The sequence below is a fragment of the Myotis nattereri genome (genome assembly GCF_964212035.1).
Source record: "Myotis nattereri genome assembly, chromosome: 11".
Classification (NCBI taxonomy): Eukaryota; Metazoa; Chordata; class Mammalia; order Chiroptera; family Vespertilionidae; genus Myotis; species Myotis nattereri.
The window spans coordinates 82,824,820-82,849,092 of NC_138086.1; the positions used below are offsets into that span (position 1 = coordinate 82,824,820).

Here is a 24,273-nt window from a genome sequence, read left to right on the forward strand (position 1 = left end):
TCTGTGCGATTGACTGATTCAAAGGGAGGGGTTTGCCTTTGCCATTTCAAGATGGCGGACCCCAGGGAGCCGCAAGCCCTGCAGCCAACATGGTGACTGCCAAGTCACGCAGCCAGCATGGCGGCTGCCTAAACTGTTCTCTGACAGAAAAGATGACTTTTTTATTCTCACAGTAAAAACCCTCAAAGGCATCTTCATGCAACAACAAGGACCACATAGGAAACATTACTGAGACCACATGTTCCCCATCATGAGCACACCGGGCACCCACAAGACCATCATGAGAAAACTGGCACAATATGCATAAAATATCCTATATAATAAAAGACTAATATGCAAATTGACCAAATGGTTAATGACCAGTCGCTATGATGTGCACTGACCACCAGGGGGCAGATGCTCAAAGCAGGAGCTGCCCCCTGGTGGTCAGTGCACTCTCACAGCGGGAGTGCTGCTCAGCCAGAGGCCAGCTCACGGCTGCGAGTGCAGCGGTGGTGGTGGGAGCCTCTCCCGCCTCCACGGCAGCTCTAAGGAGTAGTGAGCTGGGCAGTAAGGAGTGAGGGGTCTCGGACTGCAAGAGTGTGCAGGCTGGACTGAGGGACCCCCCCCCCCCAGTGCATGAATTTTGTGCACCAGGCTTCTAGTCTATATAATAAGAGCCTAAGAGATTGTTAAGGCAGAACGACCAGAATGACCGGTTGCTATGATGCACACTGACCACCAGGGGGCAGACGCTCAGCCAGAAGCCAGGCTCACAGCTGGCGAGCGCAGCAGTGGTGGTGGGAGCCTCTCTTGCCTCCGTGGCAGCGCTAAGGAGCAGTGAACAGGCGGGCGGTAAGGAGTGAGGGCTCCCAGGCTGCGGGAGGGCGCAGGCCGGGCTGAGGGGATCTCCCCCCCACAAGTGCACGAATATTGTGCACTGGGCCTCTAGTGTAAATATACAGTAATATTCATTCATGGACGGGAAAACCAGTTTTCCTTGTCATTTCTCCCACATTAGCCTTTAACATTAATAGTAATAACACCAGCTAACAGGAATTAGGACTTTACTGTGTTGGGGTTTTTTTTTCCTCCCCCCAAACCTCAAAACACTTTGGAAAGAGTTCTATTAACAGACCCATACAGGTGAAAACCAGGCACAAAGAGGTTAAAGTCAATGAAGTCCAACCAAAACTTCAGGAAGGGTTATGTGGAGCTTGAAAAACAGACTCTGACATTTACCTGGAAGGAAACAGGAGAGATCAGAGACTTAGAGGGTGTCACCAGCAGGGGGCAGGCAGGCTCCGGGGCGACAGGCAGCTGGAGCGGGACGGGCTAGGACAGACAGGGCGTGGGACCGACTGCAGGCGAGGCATGTCGGGAGACGGACAGACAGGGCATGGGACCGACTGCTGGCGAGGCATGTCGGGAGACGGACAGACAGGGCATGGGACCGACTGCAGGCGAGGCATGTCGGGAGACGGACAGACAGGGCGTGGGACCGACTGCAGGCGAGGCATGTCGGGGCCGTGCAGCCCAGAGCAGAGCCGGAGTCACGCAGTGAGGCGCTCAGGGACGGTGGCTTCCGTGTGGAAAAGCAACGGGAAGCCTTCATGTCACGCGATGCCCAGAGCACGCTCCTGAGGGCTAGAGACTTAAAGGTGGAAACACTGAGAAGTCACTCCAAGGCAGCCCACCCCTGGCGACGGGAGGGGATGGAAAAGAGCAGAAATAAGTAAGGGTTTTTCCTCAGTGAAGGTGGGTAGATGGCACTGCATCAGAATTGTACGTGTCTTACCACAAAAGCCGCCCAGCAAGGAGCAGCGAGCCCAGCTGCTGAGGACACGCACCCTGTGTCTATGGGGCCCCTCACCCACCCGGTGCCCTGAGTGCAGGGAGGAGGGCGGGCCCTCGTGTGAGACAGCCACGCAGCCACACGTGAGCTAGCCATGTGCCCAGTGACCCGAGGGGGCATCTGGCCTTTCCTACCCCCTCCCCCCCGTCAGGGACTGTCCCGGGACAGGTCGCGGGGTCTACATGGGGCGCTGGCTTCCTGGATGGGTGTGGGGGGAGGGCTGGGAGGAGGGTGCAGGGGGGCCCTGCCCAGCACTGGTTAGGGTCACGGGTTCAGTAATTGAACTCTGACCCCGTGTCTGTGTTTGGAGGTCTACATCATTTTATGTGGTGAAGATGGACTTTCAGAGCCCAGAGAGCTCTGCTGCCCAGAGAAGCCGCTGTTTGAACGGAACTCCAGACACACCTTCGTCCTCAGGTATGGGACTCGCCCGCAGAGCCCGGGAAGCAGCTGTGGGGCCTGGTGTGGCCGTCAGGCCGGCTCTCCAGCGGGACCGGTGGCTCCATGGGGACAGGCTCAGTGTGTTCACAGCGTATCTGAGGTTGACTGATAGCACACCCATGTGAGGGACGGACAGAAGGACGAAGGCTGATTGGCTTACATGCTGGTACCTGCATAACCATGCGTTTTCTGTCACTAAACCCGCGTGAAGGAGTTAGTTTCACCCCAAACGAGGGTGACGAGGGCAGGAGGCATGCAGAGCCGGGTGGGTAAAGGGTTAACCAGGAGGACAGCCCGGGGCGGGCAGGAGGTGGGAGCTGCTCTTCCCTGGACGTTCATATTCACAGGCTATGTCCCCACTGACATAGGTCAGCTGTGGCGCTCCATGTGGACAGATCCGTGAGGTTAGAGAGACTGGATTTGGGGGAGCTCCGCGGGGTCCCCGCCCCTGCGGCCTGTTCCCGGGGGGCCTCCTGGGTCCCTGCTTATAGACGGATCCTTCCCGCCTGAGGGTGAGAAGCTGACGCCATGCTGTGCCCGCAGCACTCCGGTTGCTCTGGGCCCGCTCCGGAAGGTCCGCCTGTGGCACGACAGCAGCGGGGCCTGTCCCGCCTGGTACGTCAGCCACGTGATGGTGAAGGAGCTGCGCCAGGGACGGCGGCACTGGTTCTTCCCCGCCGAGTGCTGGCTGGCCGCGGGCAGGCGGGATGGCCGCGTGGAGCGGGAGCTGGCCTGTCTGCGCGGGGGCCTCGGCTTCCGGAAGGTAGGTGCCATCGTGTCCCCAGGTGGCCCCCGGCCACGGGCGGACACAGTGCGGGAGGTGTGGAGAGCTGGCCTCCCCTGTGCGTTTAGCTGCGCTGGGAGGGGCCGAGTGTGAGGGATTCAGGGTCTGTAGGGACCAGCAAGGAGAGACGCAACCGGTGTGCGCGGTGAGGTCTGTGAATGGAGGCTCTAGAGACGGGCGTGAAGACACTTGAGGGAGACACAGGCGAGCCGGGGGACAGGGTCCCAGAGCTCAGGCCCAGTGGAGGGGGCCGGCACGCCCAGTGTGCCGAGAGCATAGGGTAGGTCCCGTGGGCTGAGGGGCTGAGCACAGGCTGGGGCCACAGCAGTTGAGCCGCTGCCGTCAGATCGCCGCTGTGTCCGTGCTGTTGGTGCAACGCCTGGTGCAGCGAGGTCTTGTGTTTCGTTCCAGCTCCTGTTCTCCAGGTTCACGGAGCAGCTGGAGGACCTCCACGTGTGGGCCTCGGTGCACAGCCGGCCGGTGGGCTGGGGCCTCCTGCACACACCGCGCCTCAGCGTGGCCTTCGCCCTGCTGTGCGCCTACGCCTGCCTGGCGGCCCTGGTCACCACCGCAGGACACGGGCAGGTGGGACACTTTCCTTTAGCGGCCCTGAGTCCCAGACCTGCAGGGTGACACCTTCCTGACTCATGTTAGCGAGGTTCGTGGTTCTCAGAGGGGTTCACAACAGGGAAGGGACCCCGTGCTCAAGGCCAGGGGTGATGTGGGCCTGGCGGGACCCAGGGGTGTCTGCGGGCAGCCGCTGTGTCTCCGCTGACTGGCCGTGAGGGAGTCCCGTGCCACCCTCAGCTGGTGCTCAGGGGGCAGCAGCCTGGAGGGTCCTGTGAGAACCCCCCGACTTGTTGTAGGTTAGCAAGTAGTTCAAGTTCCCTCTGACGGAAAAGCAGGAATTCCGATGGCCACACCCGGCTGTGCAACGCCGGTTTGCAGTGGCAGCCCTGGTCCGCGTCCCCACGAGACGGAGGCGAACTCTACATCAGGGCAGGCGGTTAGAGCAGTGACCCCGCTGCTCCTGAGGCCGTCACAGCCCGCTGTGCAGGGACAGCAGTCACATCTGCTTCTATGACAACCTCACGGCCATTCCCAGCCCACGTGGCTGGGAAGGTGATGCAGGGCTCTCAAGGGGCGGGGCGGGGGGGCGGTGGTGCGTCCACAGAGGGCACCAGGGCTCAGGAGTCACTGTCACAGCTGCGAGTCAGCAGGTTCTTCTTTGAAAAGAGCGAGTGTGGGATGTGTGAGCAGGTAGTAGGGGTCTCACTGAGCAGCATGAGGGGACAGCTGTGTCCACCCACCGGTGACACTGGCCACGTCCCGGAACCTGAGGTTGGCTCCTCCTCCAAGGCGGACAGTTGTCTGATCTTCCCTCTGCTTTTATGTTGGGGACGCGTTGGGGATTGATGGCTTCTTGTCAGATTCTGGCGAGGATTCAGCCAGCTTTGCTCATGGTGCCTGGCGCCGAGGGAGCGCTCAGCAAACGTTTGTTCCATCCAGAGGGGTTGTGTGGGAGAAAAGCAGCGTTTCCGGTGATTTCTTTTTTCACTCCTGCATGGGAGTCCGAGGTTCAGGGAGAGAGAACTCCGTGAAGTATGACACACCCACTCACATGGACTGCCCATGTGATTACCCATGACGCACATGCTCACATGGACTGTATCATGATGACAAATGACCGCACTCTGGGCCGCACTGACTTGGGGCGACGTTTCTCTGTTGTCCCTGCAGCTCCCGCCAAGTGTCGGCCCGGCCGGCGTCCCCCTCAGGTCCTTCTGGATGGGCTTCCTGTGCACCCTCCTGGCTTCTCCGGGGGCGCAGCTCTTGTCGCTGCTCTTCAGGCTCAGCCAGGTGCCCGGTCCCGTCTGCGCGGCCCTGTCCTGGGCAGGCCCTGGGGCGCCGTCCTGAATGTGTCCTCACCCTGCAGGAGGCCCGCAGCCCCACAGAGCGCAGCCCCGCCTGCCCTGGGAGCCACAGACGGCCAGGCTCAGGGTGGGAAGGGCGTGAGGAGCCATGAGCACATATGGGTCCTGTGGGGGACAGAGGCCCCAGGCCCAGTGCAGGGCGAGGGCGAGGGCGGGGTGGGCAGGTCCGTGGAAGAGATGCTGGCCAGCGGAGGGAGTGAGGGGACACAAGGCACTGCCTGTGCTGGGTGCCACCATCCCAGGCCTCAGCCTCTGTAGCTTCAGTGGGCTCTTGTCTGTGGCAGAGTGTCGGGTGTGGCTCCTGTGCTCTCTGGACTCAGGTCCTTGCTCAGAGCCCGCCCGAGCCTGGCACTCATCCCCAGGCCTGTGTTCTGGCTGTTCTTGCCTCCACTGCCCTGTCCCCACACCAGGCTGGCTCCCTCTCCTTCTGCCCAAACCCCACCCCTGCCCCAGGTCACACAGCCCCCCAGGGCAGGTGCACACTCGCTCTCGGCTTCAAGGGGCCTGTTAGTAGTCAGTGTCCTGTCATTGCCTGGGGCTGCCCTGCGCCTCCCCCAGAATCCATCCCAGCCTGAGGCATGACGAGGTCGGCCAGGCCACGCCCTCCCGAGAGGCTCACAAGGGAGTTGCTGTGGAGGGCACCACGTTCCCGGGGCACAGCCTCACCCTCACCTGGTCTTTTCTAGCGAAGCGCACCGGCCGTTCTCCGTGGGGGAGCCCAGGCCCAGAGCGCAGCCAGCGGCGATGGGGCCACCCAGCCGCCCCCTGAGCTGGAGGCCTGCGGGGCTGAGCTTGGCCAGTGGGCTCTGAGGGAGAAGAGAGGCTGCATTCCCGGTTTACAAGGTGACGTGGGTGGTGGGTGTGCCACGCCTGGCCCCTTCCTGCCCGTCCTGCATTGGCCGTTGGGAGAGGTGGGGTGTGGCGCGGGAGCTGGGCACCCTGTGAGCCAGTCAGGTGACACAGAATCAGTGACCACACTGGGTGTGGAGGGACACGACGGGGGCTGCCACAGACTGGCCTCTCTCTTCTCTTCCTCAGCCCCCAGCCGTGCGTTCGAAGGACACGTCACAACCCCGTGGCCAAGGGCGCCGCGGCCGTGGTTACGCTCTGCAGCGTGGGCCATTTGCGGGATGGTCTCTGTGGCCTGTGGCGTGGGGACAATGTTTCTAGGATACAGGTGAGCTGTGAAACATTCTCAGGTCTTTGGACGGCAAGTCCACTGTCTATAAGGAAACCCCTGGGTTTGGGGAGCTTGTAAGGTGGGGCCCAGAAGTGGCTCTGGCTGTCTCAGTCCTCGCGGCTCCCCCATCCCCCGGGGCGAAGAGCGTCCTGTGCAAACCCCACGGGAGTTCGCTGCTCCCATGATAGGAGAGGTCGCAGGACCCTCCCCAAGGTGGGAGGGAACCGGCTGCTGAGCTCTGACAGGGCGAAGAGCATGCCCTGAGCAGTCGCCTGATGATGAAGGAAGCGCACACCTGGGAGAGAAAGCAGAGCCTGTGTCGTAGGGGTGATGCTGCGCTCCCCACACCTGCTTGGCTGGTCCCCGGCAGCTCGGCCCATCGCCTGCAACTCCAGGGTCATTCGTCATGGCTCCAAGGGCCACGTCCTAAACCACGAGAGTCCCAGCGGATGGTGCCTCTTGCGGTTAGGGGAGCAGAGGCGATCCTCAGCGACCCTGTTAGCTCAGGCGTGTGCCTGCTCCTCTCAGCAGATGTGAAGCTGTTATTACTGTTATTGCCCTCCCCATCCCCGCATCCATCTCCATCTCCATCTCCATCATCTCCACCTCCACCTCCACCTCCACCTCCACCTCCACCTCCACCTCCACCTCCACCATCTCCACCTCCACCTCCACCTCCATCATCTCCACCTCCACCTCCACCTCCACCACCACCCCCACCGCCACCTCCATCATCTCCACCTCCACCTCCACCACCACCTCCACCTCCACCCCCCACCTCCATCATCTCCACCTCCATCTCCACCACCACCACCTCCCACCTCCATCATCTCCACCTCCATCTCCACCTCCACCACCACCTCCACCTCCACCCCCACCTCCATCATCTCCACCTCCACCTCCACCCCCACCTCCACCTCCACCTCCACCTCCATCATCTCCACCTCCACCTCCACCTCCACCTCCACCTCCACCACCACCCCCACCCCCACCCCCACCTCCATCATCTCCACCTCCACCTCCATCATCTCCACCTCCACCTCCATCATCTCCACCTCCACCTCCACCCCCACCTCCACCTCCACCTCCACCTCCACCTCCATCATCTCCACCTCCACCTCCACCTCCACCCCCACCACCACCCCCACCCCCACCTCCATCATCTCCACCTCCACCTCCATCATCTCCACCTCCACCTCCACCTCCACCTCCACCTCCACCTCCATCATCTCCACCTCCACCTCCACCTCCACCTCCACCACCACCCCCACCCCCACCTCCATCATCTCCACCTCCACCTCCATCATCTCCACCTCCACCTCCACCTCCACCTCCATCATCTCCACCTCCACCTCCATCATTTCCACCTCCACCTCCACCTCCACCTCCACCACCACCCCCACCCCCACCTCCATCATCTCCACCTCCACCTCCACCTCCACCTCCACCTCCATCATCTCCACCTCCACCTCCACCTCCACCTCCATCATCTCCACCTCCACCTCCATCATTTCCACCTCCACCTCCACCTCCACCTCCACCACCACCCCCACCCCCACCTCCATCATCTCCACCTCCACCTCCACCTCCACCTCCACCTCCACCTCCACCTCCATCATCTCCACCTCCACCTCCACCTCCACCTCCACCTCCACCTCCATCATCTCCACCTCCACCTCCATCATCTCCACCTCCACCTCCATCATCTCCACCTCCACCTCCACCTCCATCATCTCCACCTCCACCTCCACCTCCACCTCCATCATCTCCACCTCCACCTCCACCTCCACCTCCATCATCTCCACCTCCACCTCCATCATCTCCACCTCCACCTCCATCATCTCCACCTCCACCTCCATCATCTCCACCTCCACCTCCACCTCCACCTCCATCATCTCCACCTCCACCTCCACCTCCACCTCCACCTCCACCTCCACCTCCATCATCTCCACCTCCATCATCTCCACCTCCACCTCCACCTCCACCTCCATCATCTCCACCTCCACCTCCACCTCCACTGCTGCCTGTGTGGGATCTCCTTTCTCTCCACTGAGCAGCTTCAGGGTGGCTGGCGACCCCTCTGAGCAGGAGGAGACTCACTCCCCTTTGTTGGGCAGAAAAACAAGCCCACTCATTGCCCCTTGCCCAGCGCCCCACCTTCATCAGTCCCCTGTCATGGGGGGACGGTCCAGCTGGGCCCTGAGCACAGACAGGAGGTGACGGCATGTCTCCCGGCAGGTTCGGCCCCACGCAGTGCGGGCAGTGGCTGTGCCTGCTGACCATCTCCGTGACCTGCTGTGTCTTCGTCACCCAGCCCCTTATGGTGAGCAGCCCTCGGCATGGGAGTCGCGTCCACCATCGGGCTGGGAGGGGATGGTGCCTGCGTGTGGGGATGTGTCCCTGCCGTGTCGCAGCCTGATGAGCGGCGGGAGGCAGGGCTGACGGTGGTGGCTGTCGGTCTCACACGGCCCTCGGCGCCCAGTGCTCCGGAGGACATCAGCCTTAGGGAAGCCGTGCTGGGAGCAGGTGGGCGGGAGTGAAGGCAGGTGAACTGAGCCCTGGGGTCCTGACCGGGGAGCAGGCCGGCTCCATGGGGCACAGACAGGGCGTGGTGATTGCACTGTCCCTGTCCCTGCAGGTGGGCCTGGTGGCTCTGAGCTTCGCTTGGAAAAGGAGAGACGACAAGAGCTTCTTCACTGAGTCTTTACAGGAGGCCACCGAGGGCCTGGGCACAGGCCTGGCGGGGCTCTCCACCCACGCTCCCCACGCGTCCTGCTGCAGCCGTCCCCGCGGCCCAGGCGTGGTTGAGAGAGTGAGGATGGGTCTGGGGCCTGCAGGGTCACTGAGCTTAGAGCTTGCTGTGGCCTCGGCGTGCGTGTCTGAATCACATTCTGAATCTAAATTTGGCTGCACCTTTAGAGACCTCTGGGGCATTCTAGTTCTTGAGCTCCCTTACCTTCGCCCCGATCCCGAAAGAGCCAGACCACGGGAAAACCAGCTTATTCTACACTGAAGCAGAGGAGGACTGATTTTGGAGAAGCTGAGGCCTTTTGCACGTCAGTGGGCTCACAGAAACCTCCTCCCTCCCTCCTGCTTCCTTCCAGATCAGTTTTCCCCGATGTGCACAGTATTGTCCTGTTTGCATGGATGACAAAAAGGAGAGAGGTGTGCCAGCCCCACGGGGGAGTGCCTGTGGCCTGCGTGGGCCTTGTGTGCTCATGTAGAATGACTGGTCGGGAGCTGTGACCATGGAAAGCAAAGGTCATTTCTTGCTAAGAATGCACTTTTTTTATTTTAAATATATTTTTATTGATTTCAGAGAGAGGAAGCAAGAGGGAGAGTGAGATAGAAATATCAATGATGAGAGAGAATCATTGATCAGCTGCCTCCTGCACGCTCCCCACTGGGGATGGAGCCCACAACCCGGGCCTGTGCCCTGACTGGGAATCAAACCGTGACTCCTGGTTCATAGGTTGATGTTCAACCACTGAGCCATGCCAGCCGGGCACGAGTGCACTTTAAAATGGCTTTCCCCACTTTGAGCTCTGGAAGCGAACTGCCCTGTAGCTGGATGTGACCGAGACTGTGTCGGGGCCCTGCCAGCGTGGCCATGGCGACGGGACAGAGTGAGAACAGTCTCCTGCCTCCCCGGACAGCTGCCCAACAAACCCCAGGCCAAGTGCAAAGGCGGTGACCCTATCCTCCTGGGCTTGGCGGGCACTTAGGCCTCACCCCCTTGCTCTGCAGCCCCAGGCCCACGGCCCTCTCCTCCTCACAGGTCTTGGCTGAGCGACAGCGAGCTCGTCGCCTGCGCAGGGCGTGTCCACCGTCCACAGCGTGGTTCAGGGCCACGCGGGAGAGGATGCGGAGACAGACGCGCACCCGGGCAGTGCTGAGGTGGGTGCAGGTCCCGCGCTCTTGTCCAGAGCAGCCTGCCAGCATCTGGGAGGGGGAGCGAAGGGGGACGCCTCGCTGGCCCAGAGCCACCGCCATGCGCCCAGTCCACGGGATGCCAAGAAGCTGGAGTAACCGGGCTCTGCAGGAGCTGGTGGTGAGCAGGCGGGACACACACGGTGCTGGAGCCGTAAGATAAACACCTCTACCTGGGACGCGGATGGAGCCAGGGCAATGTTCTCAAACCTCTGCCTGTTAAATACGTTGTGGCTCAGCGCAACATCGACATGATGCTTTTTAGATAAAACCCAAAAGTTAGGAAGTGCCTGTGCCTGGTAAGCCTCCCCAGCGTGGCCTCTGACACCTTTCTCTGGATGACACCCCCACCTGGTCGTGGGTGGGGCTGGACAGCTGTGGGGAGCGGATCTTTCTCTGACTTCCCGACGTTGCCTGCTCTCCCTCTCATCTCGCTGGTGCCGTTCGTGAAGCACGTGGGGATCCCTGACACCCACACGCTGGAGGGGCAGCCATGAGGGCGCCAGATGCCACCCGGGGACCAGTGTTAGCAAACACAATGGAGACTCGGCCGTCTTTCCATGGACTCCAGGCCTGGGAAGTAGTGGCAGATTTACTGGCCCTTTTTCCCTATGGACCTGCCACAGCCCTACAGGAAGCGACAGGCCCCACCTGACCATGGGCAGCCTTTGATGAATTCATGGGCCTAAGCATCGATCGTCACAGCGACCAACATAAAGGAAGAAAAAGAAGGACCAGACGTCAAGTGTCTCCTGGCAGCAAACACGTCCCCTGCAGGGTGACCTCCCACTCAGCCGGTCCGAATGTGCTCAGGCTCTGCCCGCTCGCGGATCCCAGGGGCAGCACCCCGCGCGCCTCAGGGAGGCGGAGAGACCGGCACAGAGAGACCAGCGGAGACAGACGCGGTGCTCCCTGTGGGTGAGAGACACAAGAAGGAGTTGACGTGGTTCACCGTCTGAACGGGTCCAACAAGACAAGTCACATGAGCATCTCAGGAGCCATACAGAAAGCATTTGACACAATCGATGCTCCATGAAAACAACACGAGAAAACCTCTCCGCAAAGTAGGACTAGAAGGGAATGTCCCCACACTCATAGGGGGCCTCTGTGACCCCACCTACCCTCACACCTGCTGGACAGTGAGTGCTTGTTCAGGTGGAAGCCCGGCTCCTACTGCCCCTCCAGGATTCCCAGCCGGGCCGTGGGCAAGGAAAAGAGCGGAAAGCGTATAGATGTGAAAGGAAGAATAAAACAGCCTGCTGGCAGGCGGCGTGCATAGTCTGCACCAGGGGTGGGCAAACTTTCTGACTCGAGGGCCACAATGGGTTCTTAAACTGGACTCAGAAGAAGGAGCTGCGGCCGTGTTTCCCGACGTTGCCATGTTAACGCTGCTGCTGGTGAAGGAGCAGAGGAGAGAGCAAGAGAACCCTCCGCTCTTTCGGCTCCGCGGGCCGGACAGAACAGGCGAACGGGCCGGATCTCGCCTGCGGGCCGTAGTTTGCCCACGACTGGTCTACACAGAAAACCCCTAATGATCCTGAGAAAGGCTCCTGGGATGCACTAGCACGGGGACCCGAAGGGTCACAGGATCCAGCCGGCGGGAGCCCAGTCAGGTTCCCACCTCAGCCACGGGCAGTGGGAACCGGAGGTTGAAACAGCAAAGCCACTGACACGGCACTCGGGAAACGAAGCGCTCAGCCCCGGGTGGAAGAAAGCGCGGCGTGTGGATCTGAAAACCGCAAGACCCGAGAGAAGAGCTCAGCTCCGGAGCAAGGGAGAGACGCTGCGTTCATGGCCGGACGCGGGCGTGGCCCCGTGTCAGATCTTCCCAGTGCAGAGTCAGTGCAGTCTCAACCCAAACCCGCAAGCTGAGCTTGAAGATGCCGACAGACTGATTCTGAATGTGTGCGGGAAGCAAGGGGCTGGCCTGGCCAGAGCCATCCTGGAAAAGGGCAGTCAGAGGCTGCCAGTCCCCGACCTCAGGGCTGGGCCTAAAGCCCTGGACCCGAGACACCGCGTGGTGCACACGCAGACCAGCAGGACAGAGCCCGGAAATAGACCCACACGGATGCCCAGCGGGTCTTTGACAAAGCACAAAGGCAGTTCATTCTGAGGCTGGCGCTGGGGAACTTGGATGCCAATATGCAGAAACATGAGCCTCCTCACAGGCCTCACCCTGACACAAAAGGGTCCACTGGAAACGGTCAGCTGGGTCTGCACAGCGGCCTGTGAACACGCCATTCCCAATGTCTTTCTTACAGGGACACCTGCATGTCCGTCCTCATGCTGCTCCTACACCTGCTTATAACCCAAGCGACTTCCCCCCGTGATGAACACTCTCTCAACCACGCCATCCGGAACACCTTCACCAGGTAGGCCCGGAGGTTCAAGGTTGGTTATGGACAGTTCCTGCCAGCAGGTGGCACCATGTGCTCAGCAAAGTGATCATTTGGGTGGCTTCCTGGACCTGGGAAGCTCACCCTGGGGCCTCCAGCCACTCAGGGCGTCACACAGCTGGCCCAGGAGGCCGTGCAGCGGGGAGGGGGGCAGGGGGAGCCTGGGCTCTGGAAACGCAGGAAGCTATGAGCGGTGAAGGCCATGATGGGGAGGGAGGTGGCTCGCCCTGCCCTCCTCTGAGTCCACACATTGGTGACATGTCACTGACCTGCCACAAGCTCCATGTTGCTCTGTCTCCTTTTCTCGCGCGTGGCCCGCGTTTGTCACGATGGCCAGGCTCTGCTCAGCGGGCGTCTCGGCTGAGCTGACGGGTTTCGTTGTCTGAAGCGCTCAGTGTCCTGGGGTCAGCTCCCTGGGGCGAGGGGCAGCAGACGGCTACCTCACGGGTCAGTAGCTCACTGGGAGGCAGCACGCTAGGCTTGTTGACCCTCCCTGTGCCGTGTGCGCCTGGCTTGTGCGCCTCATCTGACCTCAGCCGTCAGAGCTGGGTCTGCTGCTCTGGTCTGCAGGCTGGGAGGGAGGAGAAGCCATGGCCAGCGGGTGGTGGTGTAGAGAGCACCATGTGTCTATCTGCGGGTCCTGTGCTGGCTCGGCCCCCGTTCAGTGGCCTCCATGCCCTCCCGTAACCCCTGGCACATGCCCATCCTGGCCTGTGCCTGCCCCTCAGATGTCCCTATGGGCACCTCCATCGCCTTCACTCTCTGCTGAAACGTCCCCGCGTGCTGAAGTTCCCGGCTGCTCAAACTAAGGTTCCCCTGCCCACTGCCCACAGCCCACGGCCCACTGCCCACGGCCCACGCCGGTGTCTCTCGCTGTTTTCTCTCCCTGATGTTTGTCACTGATGTGTTTGGCTTATGTGTTTGTGACGTGGGATTTGACAGGACAGGGATCTCACTGTCCGTGTCCCCAGCACCCGGAAGAGGGCCGGGCAGGCGGTGGTCCTCCCCAGAGGCGCAGGTTAGAGGGTGACTGAGTGGGTGAGCCACCAGGAACGAGTCCACTGTCCGGTCCTGTCCTCTCCCTGCCGCTCAGGGGCCAGGCGCTCCCGGGCCCTGTGGCTCATGCTGCAGATGGCTTCCGCTTAGCTCCCGCAGACCAGACTGCCTGCATCTCTGTTACAGAGTGACTTTTTGTTTCTGCTCTTGCGTTAAGAGGTGCCAGGAGCTCCTCCGGCAGCCTAAGCAGTGTGGATGCCTGGTGGGACTGGAGCCTGACCACACTGCTGGATGGCGTGTACCCGGTGGGCGTGCCCGGCGCTCAGGTGGGCTTCCCTCTGCTCCACCGCCGCAGTGGGCGGGGTCGTGGCAACAATGCGTAGGTCCAGAATGATGTGCTGGGTGAGGGTGCCAGGCTCACAGTGCGGCTGTGCTGGGGGAGGGTGCCAGGCTCACAGTGTGGCTGTGCTGGGGGAGGGTGTACAGGCTCACAGTGTGGCTGTGCTGGGTGAGGGTGCCAGGCTCACAGTGTGGCTGTGCTGGGTGAGAGTGCCAGGCTCACAGTGTGGCTGTGCTGGGGGAGGGTGTACAGGCTGACAGTGTGGCTGTGCTGGGTGAGAGTGCCAGGCTCACAGTGTGGCTGTGCTGGGTGAGGGTACCAGGCTCACAGTGTGGCTGTGCTGGGTGAGAGTGTACAGGCTCACAGTGTGGCTGTGCTGGGGGAGGCTGTACAGGCTCACAGTGTGGCTGTGCTGGGGGAGGGCCACAGGCTGATAGTGTGGCTGTGCTGGGTGAGGGTGTACAGGCTCACAGTGTGGCTGTGCTGGGTGAGGAGCACAGGCTCACCATGTGGCTGTGCTGGGGGAGGGGTGCAGGTTCACAGTGTGGCTGTGCTGGGTGAGGAGCACAGGCTCACCATGTGGCTGTGCTGGGTGAGGGTACCAGGCTCACAGTGTGGCTGTGCTGGGGGAGGGTGCCAGGCTCACCATGTGGCTGTGCTGGGTGAGGGTACCAGGCTCACAGTGTGGCTGTGCTGGGGGAGGGTGCCAGGCTCACCATGTGGCTGTGCTGGGGGAGGGGTGCCTGGCTCACCATGTGGCTGTGCTGGGGGAGGGGTGCAGGCTCTCAGTGCGGCCATGCCCTCCTTCCCGCAGCCTGGAGCTCTCGGGGGAACATGCTACCTCATAGGGCCGGCAGTCCTTAAGCAAATAAAACTTTCTCCTGGCCCTTCATGTGAGGTAAGAGGCGACGAGGTCAGGTGCTCTTTCTTTTTACTTCTAAAAACACATAGAATGTGAAAAGTCTGAGCAACCCATGGGCAGGAAACCCAGGCCCTTGGCGCCATCTCTGGCTGTGATGAATCGTGGGCACTGGGCTGGGGGGCAGGGCGACCACCTTCACCTCCCTCTCCTCTGGCCCAACTCCTCCCCGAGTGCCCTCCCTCCTGGTCCTGCAAATCCAGGCGCTTCCACCTCAAACTGGAATGTCACAGACCTTGTCCTGACGGGAGGGGGATGAGGACGGCACGCCCTGCATCACTGGTGATGGAAACTCACTGACGTCCCAGCTCAGAATGGGGTCACCCCAGGTGCAGCCTTTCCTGAGGGGTCGGGTCCTGGGCTCAGGCGGGAGCTGGGGCAACGCAGGGGACTGAGGGGCTTGGGCCATGTTTGAGGTCAGCATGTGCCCACATGGCCTGGCCAGACCCCCCAGGATGAGGGCGGACGTGGAAGCGCCTCTGACTCCTGCTCTGGTTCTGGTTGGCTCTGCAGCTTCCCAGGCCGCTCTCCGTGCTCCCCAAAGACTCTCTACCTACGTGTCACCCCAAAGTTGGAGGCTCTGAAACCCGCTCTGTGACCAACGCAGAGACCCAAAGAGTGGCCCCAAGTGACCCCACAGCCTGCAGGGAGCACTGTGAGCTCAGCCTGGGCAGGACGAGGTCAGTGTGATTGGGGGTCCAAGTCGTCCACACTTGCCTGTCCATCGCTCCCACATCCTGGGGCGAGAGATGGCGATCTCTCCCAAGTGGGCCCCTGGGACAGGGAAGGCTGCCCTTCTCCAGGGTCCCCTCAGCCTGGGGTCCCACCCGGGCAAGGAGAGAGGGGCAGTGGGCAGTGAGGAGTCGGAGGACACAGACGGCCACCCGTGCAGTCCTGGGAATGCTGGGCCACAGCAGGGGCCGGCAGGGCCTGGGCTGGAAGCCTCCCTGCACGGCTTCCCCCCTCTGACTTGCATGCTCTGCAGGCCCGCAGCCCGCGCCGTGCTGACTGGCCTCAGGGCTCGCCGCTGGGTGGATCACCGCACCAGGGCCGTGTCCGTGCACTTCGTCCTCTACAACCCCCCCACCCGCCTCTTCTCCCGCGTGTCCCTGCGTGCGGCGCTGCTCCCGGCCGGGGGCCTCGCCCTTTCCCCCCTCGTGGAGTCGGTCACCGTCTTCCACAGTGACCCAGCCCCACGGTACCACCTGCTGCTTCCCCAGGTGAGCTCACCGGCCTCTCGGCCACCCAAGGAGCACAGTGCCCCCACCTGCCCTCCACAGACCCCTGCCATGCCCGCTGGTGTGGGCACAGGACAGGAAGACCCCCCAGGGAGCAGCTCTCGGGGTACAGATGCCATGTGGGGGCTTAGGGCTGAAGCCCAGGCCCTGTCCAGGGCTCACTCAGGCTGCCACTCAGACACGGACGTCCCTCACCTGTGAGAACCAAAGATGAGTATTCGAAGCTTAGCTGTGGGTTACCCAATGCTGTCCACACACGTTCCGGCTTCTGTGACGTGGCTGCTACTGTTCTCATTCTTGTCCTGGGGCCCAGCCCCTGATCTGTGGCGGCAGCACACTCCCTTGTCCCCAAAGGGAGGGAGGGGTCCCAAAGAGGCGTTTTTAGTTTTAAAGTGTTCACTGGAAGGTGCACAGGGCCCTACAAGGCCGTGTGACCTCAGACAGGCCAGGGCCACTGCTGCTGTCAGGGAGGGAGGGGGTGAGGGGGTGAGTGAAGTCATGGTAGATGGGAAATCATCAAGGTGAGATCATCATAGACAGAACTTTAAGAAATTTCTTATGTGCAGGATCTTTCAAAAGGTTTGACGTGGCCAAGGAAACTGTTAATACATTTCATATGTTTTCCATATTCATGAGCACTCTCTCTTGAGCATCATGAGGAAGGATTGGGGGTGGGCAGGGGGGGGCAGGAGACGTCCTGGGCGCTGGGCAGTTCTCACAGGGCAGGGCTTCCATGAGGGCACCCATCTCGAGCTCACGTGCATCCCTGCCGCCCGCGGGCGGGTCTCTGAGGCTGGTGGGTGGAGAGGTGCAAATGCCCGGGGGCCTGCAAAGACCACGTGTGTCTCAGAGCTCCACACGGCCAAGAACATGCTGGGATCGAGCCCACTCCTGAGGGTAGGCAGGGGTTTCAAGCTTCCCACACAATTCACGGGACTTTTGTCATCTCTTATTTCGCGCTCCTCCAGCTGGCCTTCCTGGCGCTCACCCTGACCCACCTGTGTCTCCAGCTCTTCCGCCTGGCCGAGGAGGGCATCCGTGGCTACTGGCAAAAACCCGGGGCCTGGCTGGAGGTAGGCCCTGTGTCCCTCACAACTCGCAGCGGACGTAGCTATGCCGGGCCTGCCTGTGCACCGCTCAGCCAGCGCAGGGCCGTCCCCATGGCGTAAGCCTGAAGGCGCCGAGGCGGTGTCATCCCCTGCCCCCCAGGCCGCAGCCCGTCTGACGATCTCTCTCTGCCCCGCAGCTGCCCCTCGCAGGGGCCGGCCTGGCCTGGTACGCAGCCTCCGGCCACCTGCTCTCTCTGGCTGGGGAGGTGACCGACCAGTTGCACCTGGGGCTCCTGCAGGGCTTTGTGGACCTCAGTCCCATGGCGTCATGGAATCAGGTAGGACGGGTGTTGGGGCCACACAGGTGGGCCTGGGCCTGCTGTTGCTCAGCCAGGCGGCTCTTGTTCTGTCATCTCCTCTCCCGGAGCCCAGGCTCCGTCGGTAGAAATCGGGGCGCTTCTAGTTTTATGAAGATTAAATATTACAAACGTGCGTGAGGAATGTTGTCGATCAGGCGCTCATTCCCACACAGAGGCGGGGGCGGGCACTGAGTTCTCCACGTGCCGTGTGGAGGTGGCCTTCCCCACTTGGTCCTGAGGCTGCGACTCGCAGCGCCGGGCCTGAGCGGGCCTGACCGCTATGGAGCCGCAAGATCAGACTTGGAGCTGGCCCTTCCGAAAAGCTCTAACTCTAGTTGCTCCTCCCTCGTGCCTTCCCTCTGCAGCCTGACACGCACACCCTCTCACAGCGTGGCTGGGTGCACCTCACCCCAGAGCACGCCTCCCTTGTGCCCGGCCCGCAGGGGTGATGACGCTGTGCGCCCTGTAACGGGGTGACACGTGGCTGCTGTGTTCTCTGCCACAGAGGGCGAGGTGGCTCCAGGGAACCCTGTCGTTCCTCCTGACCCTGAAATGCCTCCGTCTGCTCGGCTCTCACAGCGCAGTGGCGTCCTGCATCTTCGCCACACGCCGCTCCCTCGCGGGCGTCCTCACACCAGGGGTGAGACTTCTCCTCTCAGGATAGCGTTAGGGCATTTACACGCTCTGCTCCGGCTCTCCCTGGCGTGTTATTGTTATGATGTGTGTGGTCAGCACCACCTCCTGGGTGCTTGCTCGGTGCAGGAGGGGTGCGTGGCCTTCTTACCTCCCTCGCTTCGGCCTGTGTGGGTGGATGAGGGAGCAGCATGTGTCCGGGCCAAGTTCCCGGCCTGTTACCACAGACAACGGGACGTCACTGAGCTACACTCAGCACGAGACTGCTCTCCCCCTCCTTTCCTAAGTGACCTGTTTTACTGAGCCCTCGAGGGGCACCAGGAGCAGAAACAGTGACACAGGTGCCCCTGGCAGCAAGCATGGCCTCCAGCAGCTCGGGGTGCAGATGGCAAGGAGGAGGGGCGCTGGTGGGAGGAGGACCAGGGGAGAAGGGTGCCTGGGCTGAGCACCTGGGACGAGTGGGGCGGAGCTGGCACAGGAGGCCCGGGGTGGGGCCAAGGTCTTATACCAGATGATGTGATCAACAATCCGAAAACAGCTCCTCCAGGCTTTTCCTTATTTTAAAGCATTTAGAAGTTCCCGCCACATTCTGGGGCTCCCATGACTCCATGCTCAGAAGGTCAATGTGGCGGGTTTTCCCCTGCAGCTGGCGGGGGTCCTGGTGCTGGCCGCCCACGCCCACCTGCGTGGGATTCTGCTCCTTACCGTGGCTCCTCCATCGGGCACCTTCGCAGACGCCTCCCACCGTTTTCCAGGAGACACGTTCCCGGGCCTCTCCAAGGCGGAGGGGCGGGCCACGGCTGGGCGCTGCACAGCCCTCCTGGCAGCAGTGACCACTCTGTGGATAGGAATGGTACGTGCCCAGCCTGGACTCTGAGGGCAGGGTTAGCAGACGTTTCATCCTCTGCCGGCCAGATGTCACGGTCATGACTCCCGAGGCCCATCTCTCCTGCGTTGGGCAGGGCTGAACCTGGTCCAGTCGGCTAGACAGTTTCAACAAGATGACCAATCACTCCAGGATGCTGCCTCTTCCAGGGAGCCTCCCAGCCTGAGCCACACCCCTTCTCTCCCACCTGATTTCAGGCAGAATCTCACTGTGGCCGTGCAAGCTGCCCCTTGTCCTGTTACCTGGATCTTCCCATCTCCTGGAGTATCTCCCATCAGCCAGCTGCGCAGAACATGTTCTCTGGGCTTGGGGCTGAGTTAGGAATGGGGCTCCCTGCGTCCCACCCTCCTGCTGACCTGCCACATGCAACCCTAGTCATGTCACATGCACCACATGCACACACACATACACACACATGTGCGCACACACATGCCTGCACGCACACAGCCTCTGGCTTAAACTCCTTCAACGGTTCCCCGTGACCTTCCCTGCCGCCCCTACTTAGGGCTGACGACTTACAAGTACAAATACAGGACATCAGCTGATAGTCCCATCTCAGTAAACACAACGCTTCCTTAGCGGTTCTCTGTCCCTGCAGTGGCTCAGCTCGCCTGTATTGACCATTTCTCACTGCTCACCTGAAAGGAAGATGTAGGTAGGCCTCCTGCTGTCGCCACCCTGCCCCACCCGCCCCGCCCCGCCCCACCCCACCCCACCCTCTGCCTGCTCTGGCACCCTGGTCTGCGGGTTCTCAGCCGGGCCCTCCCTAGTTCCTCCCCAGGTTTGCTGTCTCCTTTCCCAGCGGTGGGGCCGAGCACCCCGATTTTCAGAAACTGCTCCAGGTGTTCCTATGAAGACAGTGCCGGGAACCTGCTCTATGTCCGACCAGGCACAGTGCCCCTGGGAGCCTGATGGCTCGTGGGCCACGCGCCTCACCTCACCGCCTCCCTGTAGCCCCGCCCCTCCACCCACCATGTGTAAATCCTATGAGTCTCAGAAGACAGCGTTCAGTGTGGGGGGTCACCCTAGGAGCTTCCCTGGCTACACCAACCCAGACCCCTAGCTGCCCGCCCGACCCCCACAACTGCATGTGGACACTATGGTGACAGGTTCACATGTGCCTATGTCCCTCACACCTTGAGACACTCCAAGGGCTGTGTCATGGGGAGAGGGGAGGGCAGTCTTGGGGAGGGTTTTGTGTGTGGGAAGTTGCCCAGCAACACACGGGAAGTCTCCAGGTCGGAGAGCTCCCAAGGGCAGCAGCATTGGGGCTTATACCTGCAGGGCCCTGTCTTTCCAGGGGTGACAGCTGTCTGAGGTTCTGTGGGACACAAAGCAGCTCCCAAGGGCTAAACGCTGCTGTCTGTGCTCTTTACACGATCCAGTGTGCACGCCAGCATTTGAGCTAGCAGGTCTCAGCCTGCAGCGGGAAACAAACCACCCGGGACCAATTTGCAGGGACCTTCGCTGGCTTGTTTCTGTAACAAGGGCAAGCTGTGTCCTTCTGCGGGGCCCTTTCTGTCTCCAGGCGGGAGCGCAGTGGGGCGGGGTCACGCACAGCCCGTGGGGCCCGCTAGGGGGAGCCAAAACGGAGACGCGGATCTTGCCTGTGGAAACGCAGGTCCAGTTCAGAATCTTGCTGCAATTTAGCTCAGTTCATGAGAGAGAGCTGCCTGACTTTTTTGCTACGCAACTGCTGCCTTATGGACAGGAAATAAAATATCAGATATGCTCTCCATTTACAGTTGAACAAATTCACAAAGCTATTTTTTGCTTAATAACATGAAGTTTGTCTTTATTTTTTCATTTTTTCCAGCTCAGAGGTTCCCTCATGGCTTTTGTTCCCAAACGAAAATCTTTTCAAAGCCAATCTCTCGTGAGACTTGCAGACGTGATGGCCTACGTGTGGGGGGCGGCCTGCTCTGCGCTAGGGCTGGAGAGGCGGCAGCCAGAGGAGGCTGAGCCGGCCACGCACCACGTAAGCCCCGGGCTTGCATCAGTGAGCCCGTCCAAGGCGACGGTTTCGATGCGGAAGTTTGCTTTTAGTTATCAAAGCGAGACTGTGATTCTGCACCAATATCCCTGCAAAGCCACAGGCCTTTACTGACAGTTCTAAAGGCATCACTGTTCACAAGCCCAGGCTCCCCCACCTACTCCTCTATCCTCAAATGACCCTGCAGGGTCGGCAAGGGGGGCATTGGGATTCTCCCCATCGCACGCCCCCTATTCTGTCCGTTTAGCCACTGAGTGTCAGCCCCCCGACCCGAGTCAAACAGAACAAAGCAGGTGTGTGCACACTGGGCCCAGCTGCTGCGAGGGCTGGCGTTCTGGCGCCGCCCAGGGCAGCTCTGAGCCAGCCACACGCGTGGTGGCAGTGGGCGTGTGTGGGCTTCACGCTTGTCGCACGTTCCGTAGATGACTGCCTCCAAGTCCACTTTACAGTCCTTCATGCGGGCGTCTGAGCCTTAGCACTTAGACCAGTGGTTCTCAACTTGGCTGCACACTAGAATCACCTGGGAATCTTTTTACAATCCCGATTTCTGGGCCTCATCCTCTGGAAATTCTGTTTCTTTGCTGTGGGGTGGAGCCACAACATTAGTAACAAAGAAACAGAATTTCCGGAGGATGAGGCCCAGAAATCGGGATTGTAAAAAGATTCCCAGGTGATTCTAATGTGCAGCCAAGTTGAGAACCACTGGCCTAGATGCACACCTGTGTGATGTGCTGAACGAGGGACAGGTGTGCACGCTTTGTACAACGTGAGGGTCTGCGCACACCTGTGGATGACGCCGCAGTGCGTGAGGGCACGGAGATGTGGGTCCCGTGTGCTCCCTAACACAGCACATGCCACCTAACGTCAGTGCCATGAAAGGCTTCAGAGAATGAGGGGGATTCGGCTCCTGGAGGCCGTACTAGTCTCTTTTCCTCCCTCCAGAACCCCTCCCTGGATGAGTTTGCAGACCTGCTGGATGAGCTGCTGCTGAAGATCGACAGTCTGTCCGCCCGCCTCCCCGTCCCTCTCCCAGCGCAGCCGCCCCGGGACGCGCCACAGGCTGGGGCCGGGGCAGAAGGCAGCCCCTCGCTGGGGACTTCTGATGGCCAGGCCGCGGGGGTAAGCACGTGAAAAGGGGTGTATCCGTTCTCTTCACTGTGTAAGTCTCAGAGGAAGTGGGAGATAGTCGCCGTTCCACACCCCGTGTGCATGCCTGTCCCGGGAGCGTGGGTGACAGCCGTGGCGAGAGGCGCTCCGGCAGGAACTGAGGGTCGGTGTAACATGTGCGATGGGACTTCCAGCTCCACATGGGGACAGGAATGTCTGACTAAAGCTGGAATCCGCAAGGAGACTGAGGACAGAGTGGGCTCCATTCGGAGGCCCCGAGAAATAGCTGTGACCCAGAACATGAGCAGGATCCACTGGCGGCCCAGCAGTGAAAATTAGGCCCGAGGCAGAGAGGACGCGCCACGTCCGGGGCGCACAGAGGGCCCACAGAGACCCTGGTCTGGAAGAAAAGGTACTAGAACAAAAGAGTGGACGGAACCTGCCTGGACCCCACACCACAGAGCTTGGGACCAGGCTTGAAGGAAAGCCATCTTTGTCCACAGCTGCTGATGTGGCAGCCGGGGGAGGGGCTGTCGGTGGCTCACACCTGGAGCCACACACCAGGTGCACACGGACAGGAAGGGAGCCGGGCCCTGTGCCGACACCTCCCAGTGGTGGCTTCCCCGGATCCAGAGAGAGTTGCAGCCGAGAGTTGTCATGGCACACGCCCGGTGGCTGTGTCTCCCTGGGGAAGCGCCTGCTCTCAGACGCTTCTAGCCTCTCCTGGGAAGGGCTCCCTCATGCAAAGCGGGGGCCCTCGGGGAGCAGTGGCCGTCGGAGGGACGCATGTCGTCGCCAGGCCTGTGCGAACGCGCTGCAGGGAAGGGTCATCACCAGCTGCCACGGAGAAGGATGCGAAGGTCAGACGGCGGACAGATCGGCTGGGACCTGGTGGTCTCCACACCAAGTGAGCTCGTGGGAAAAGCCCGGATGAAAGCGCTACGCGATGCACGAAGGCGAACGAGAGGCTGGGAGTTGAGGTCAGAAATGGCGAAGAAAAGGTGAAGCGACAGAGAGCCGTAGATCCACAGGGGGGGGTGGGGGGTAGTGGCAGCTGGAGGAGAGGAGAGAGGAGTGAGACCCAGCTGTGGGCGGCGACCACGTGGAGGTCAGCCAGGACACGCATGGCCAGTGTCCCCCTCAGAGGCCGGAACAGGGAACAGGGAAGTATGGAAGATATCACCTAAGAGAAGTTCCTGGATCAGACAGAGACCCACATATTTAAATAAATCGTATTCAGGGAAGAAATGGGTTCGCATCTGTTAAAAGCAGAACAAGCCCCGTAGGTGGTGGACGGAGACACAGAGGTGGTCCTGCTGGCACCCAACCAGCCTCCTCCGAGTGAGGGAAAACTATCCGGCCATTTCCAAGCTACTTATTAATGATCATGTACATCGTGAAAAACTGTACATGTGCATGTCAGTAGAAACCTGAGCAAAACATAGCTTTATAGACTAGGTCATACAATGAGAGCTGTGACAGAGTGGAAAGAAAAAGGAGAGGGGACCACTTATGTTTGTAACATGAAAGCAGTGAACTGGAAGCATTAGCAGATGAGCAGGCACTTATCTTCATACCATACGGTTCACACTGGCATTTCTGGCGTATGTTATGGGGCAACAACCAGTGACAGTAAACTATGTATGTACTCAACTCAAGCAGGCAGGAAAAATGCACACACGCAGATGTGCATCACACACAGGCACACGCCTGCACCCATGTGTGCATCACACATGCACACACCTGCACCCACACGTGCCTGCACATGCAAACTAAGAGCACAAAGAAGGAATTTGCAAAGCTGAGTGTATAATTTAATTAAATCAACAGCAAAGATCAATTAACCCAAGCGATGACCCTATGAACCAATAAAAGTGAGTACAATAAAGGAATGAAATACAAGTGAGAAAGGGAAGATAACCTTAAGGAAACAGGATGAATTCAGAGCATTTGGGAAGAGAGAACAGTATCGAGACTCCCATGTACCAGACGTGGATCCGATGTGCACAGCGTCTCAAGAGCTAACCCCCGAGAGCCCCCTCGCCCAGGGCGCCCCATGAAACACACCAGGTTCCTAGGAACGCGGGCGTGCCCCCTGTCAGGCAGTTCCAGAGCTCAGGGGCGGAGAAAAGCTTCCAGAGGCGTTTCTGTGAAATAAAGCAGCACATGGATATCAGAACCGGACAGAATCCCAGATGTGAAAAGACAGAGCCACAGGCCAGTCCTTGGGTTTACTGCCGCGGCGTCCACACCC

The 24,273-nt window shown here is 60.6% G+C and overlaps 1 protein-coding gene across 1 annotated transcript in view; it reads left to right on the plus strand.

The window, feature by feature from the left end:
* Positions 1 to 22,358, plus strand: part of PKD1L1 (polycystin 1 like 1, transient receptor potential channel interacting) — a gene marked incomplete at both ends in the record, with an annotated part of 54,009 nt that extends 31,651 nt beyond the window's left edge. Inside the window, 20 exons of the mRNA XM_081102014.1 lie at positions 2,145 to 2,251; positions 2,819 to 3,038; positions 3,471 to 3,644; positions 4,800 to 4,919; positions 5,680 to 5,836; positions 6,032 to 6,170; positions 8,412 to 8,496; positions 8,812 to 8,985; positions 9,952 to 10,070; positions 12,365 to 12,475; positions 13,689 to 13,821; positions 14,650 to 14,733; positions 15,268 to 15,434; positions 15,740 to 15,974; positions 16,961 to 17,065; positions 17,239 to 17,379; positions 17,906 to 18,040; positions 18,680 to 18,886; positions 21,855 to 22,031; positions 22,230 to 22,358. Coding sequence (XP_080958140.1) covers positions 2,145 to 2,251; positions 2,819 to 3,038; positions 3,471 to 3,644; positions 4,800 to 4,919; positions 5,680 to 5,836; positions 6,032 to 6,170; positions 8,412 to 8,496; positions 8,812 to 8,985; positions 9,952 to 10,070; positions 12,365 to 12,475; positions 13,689 to 13,821; positions 14,650 to 14,733; positions 15,268 to 15,434; positions 15,740 to 15,974; positions 16,961 to 17,065; positions 17,239 to 17,379; positions 17,906 to 18,040; positions 18,680 to 18,886; positions 21,855 to 22,031; positions 22,230 to 22,358 — 2,919 coding nt within the window. The remainder of the gene's footprint in view (positions 1 to 2,144; positions 2,252 to 2,818; positions 3,039 to 3,470; positions 3,645 to 4,799; positions 4,920 to 5,679; positions 5,837 to 6,031; positions 6,171 to 8,411; positions 8,497 to 8,811; positions 8,986 to 9,951; positions 10,071 to 12,364; positions 12,476 to 13,688; positions 13,822 to 14,649; positions 14,734 to 15,267; positions 15,435 to 15,739; positions 15,975 to 16,960; positions 17,066 to 17,238; positions 17,380 to 17,905; positions 18,041 to 18,679; positions 18,887 to 21,854; positions 22,032 to 22,229) is intronic.
* Positions 22,359 to 24,273: the final 1,915 nt, after the last annotated feature.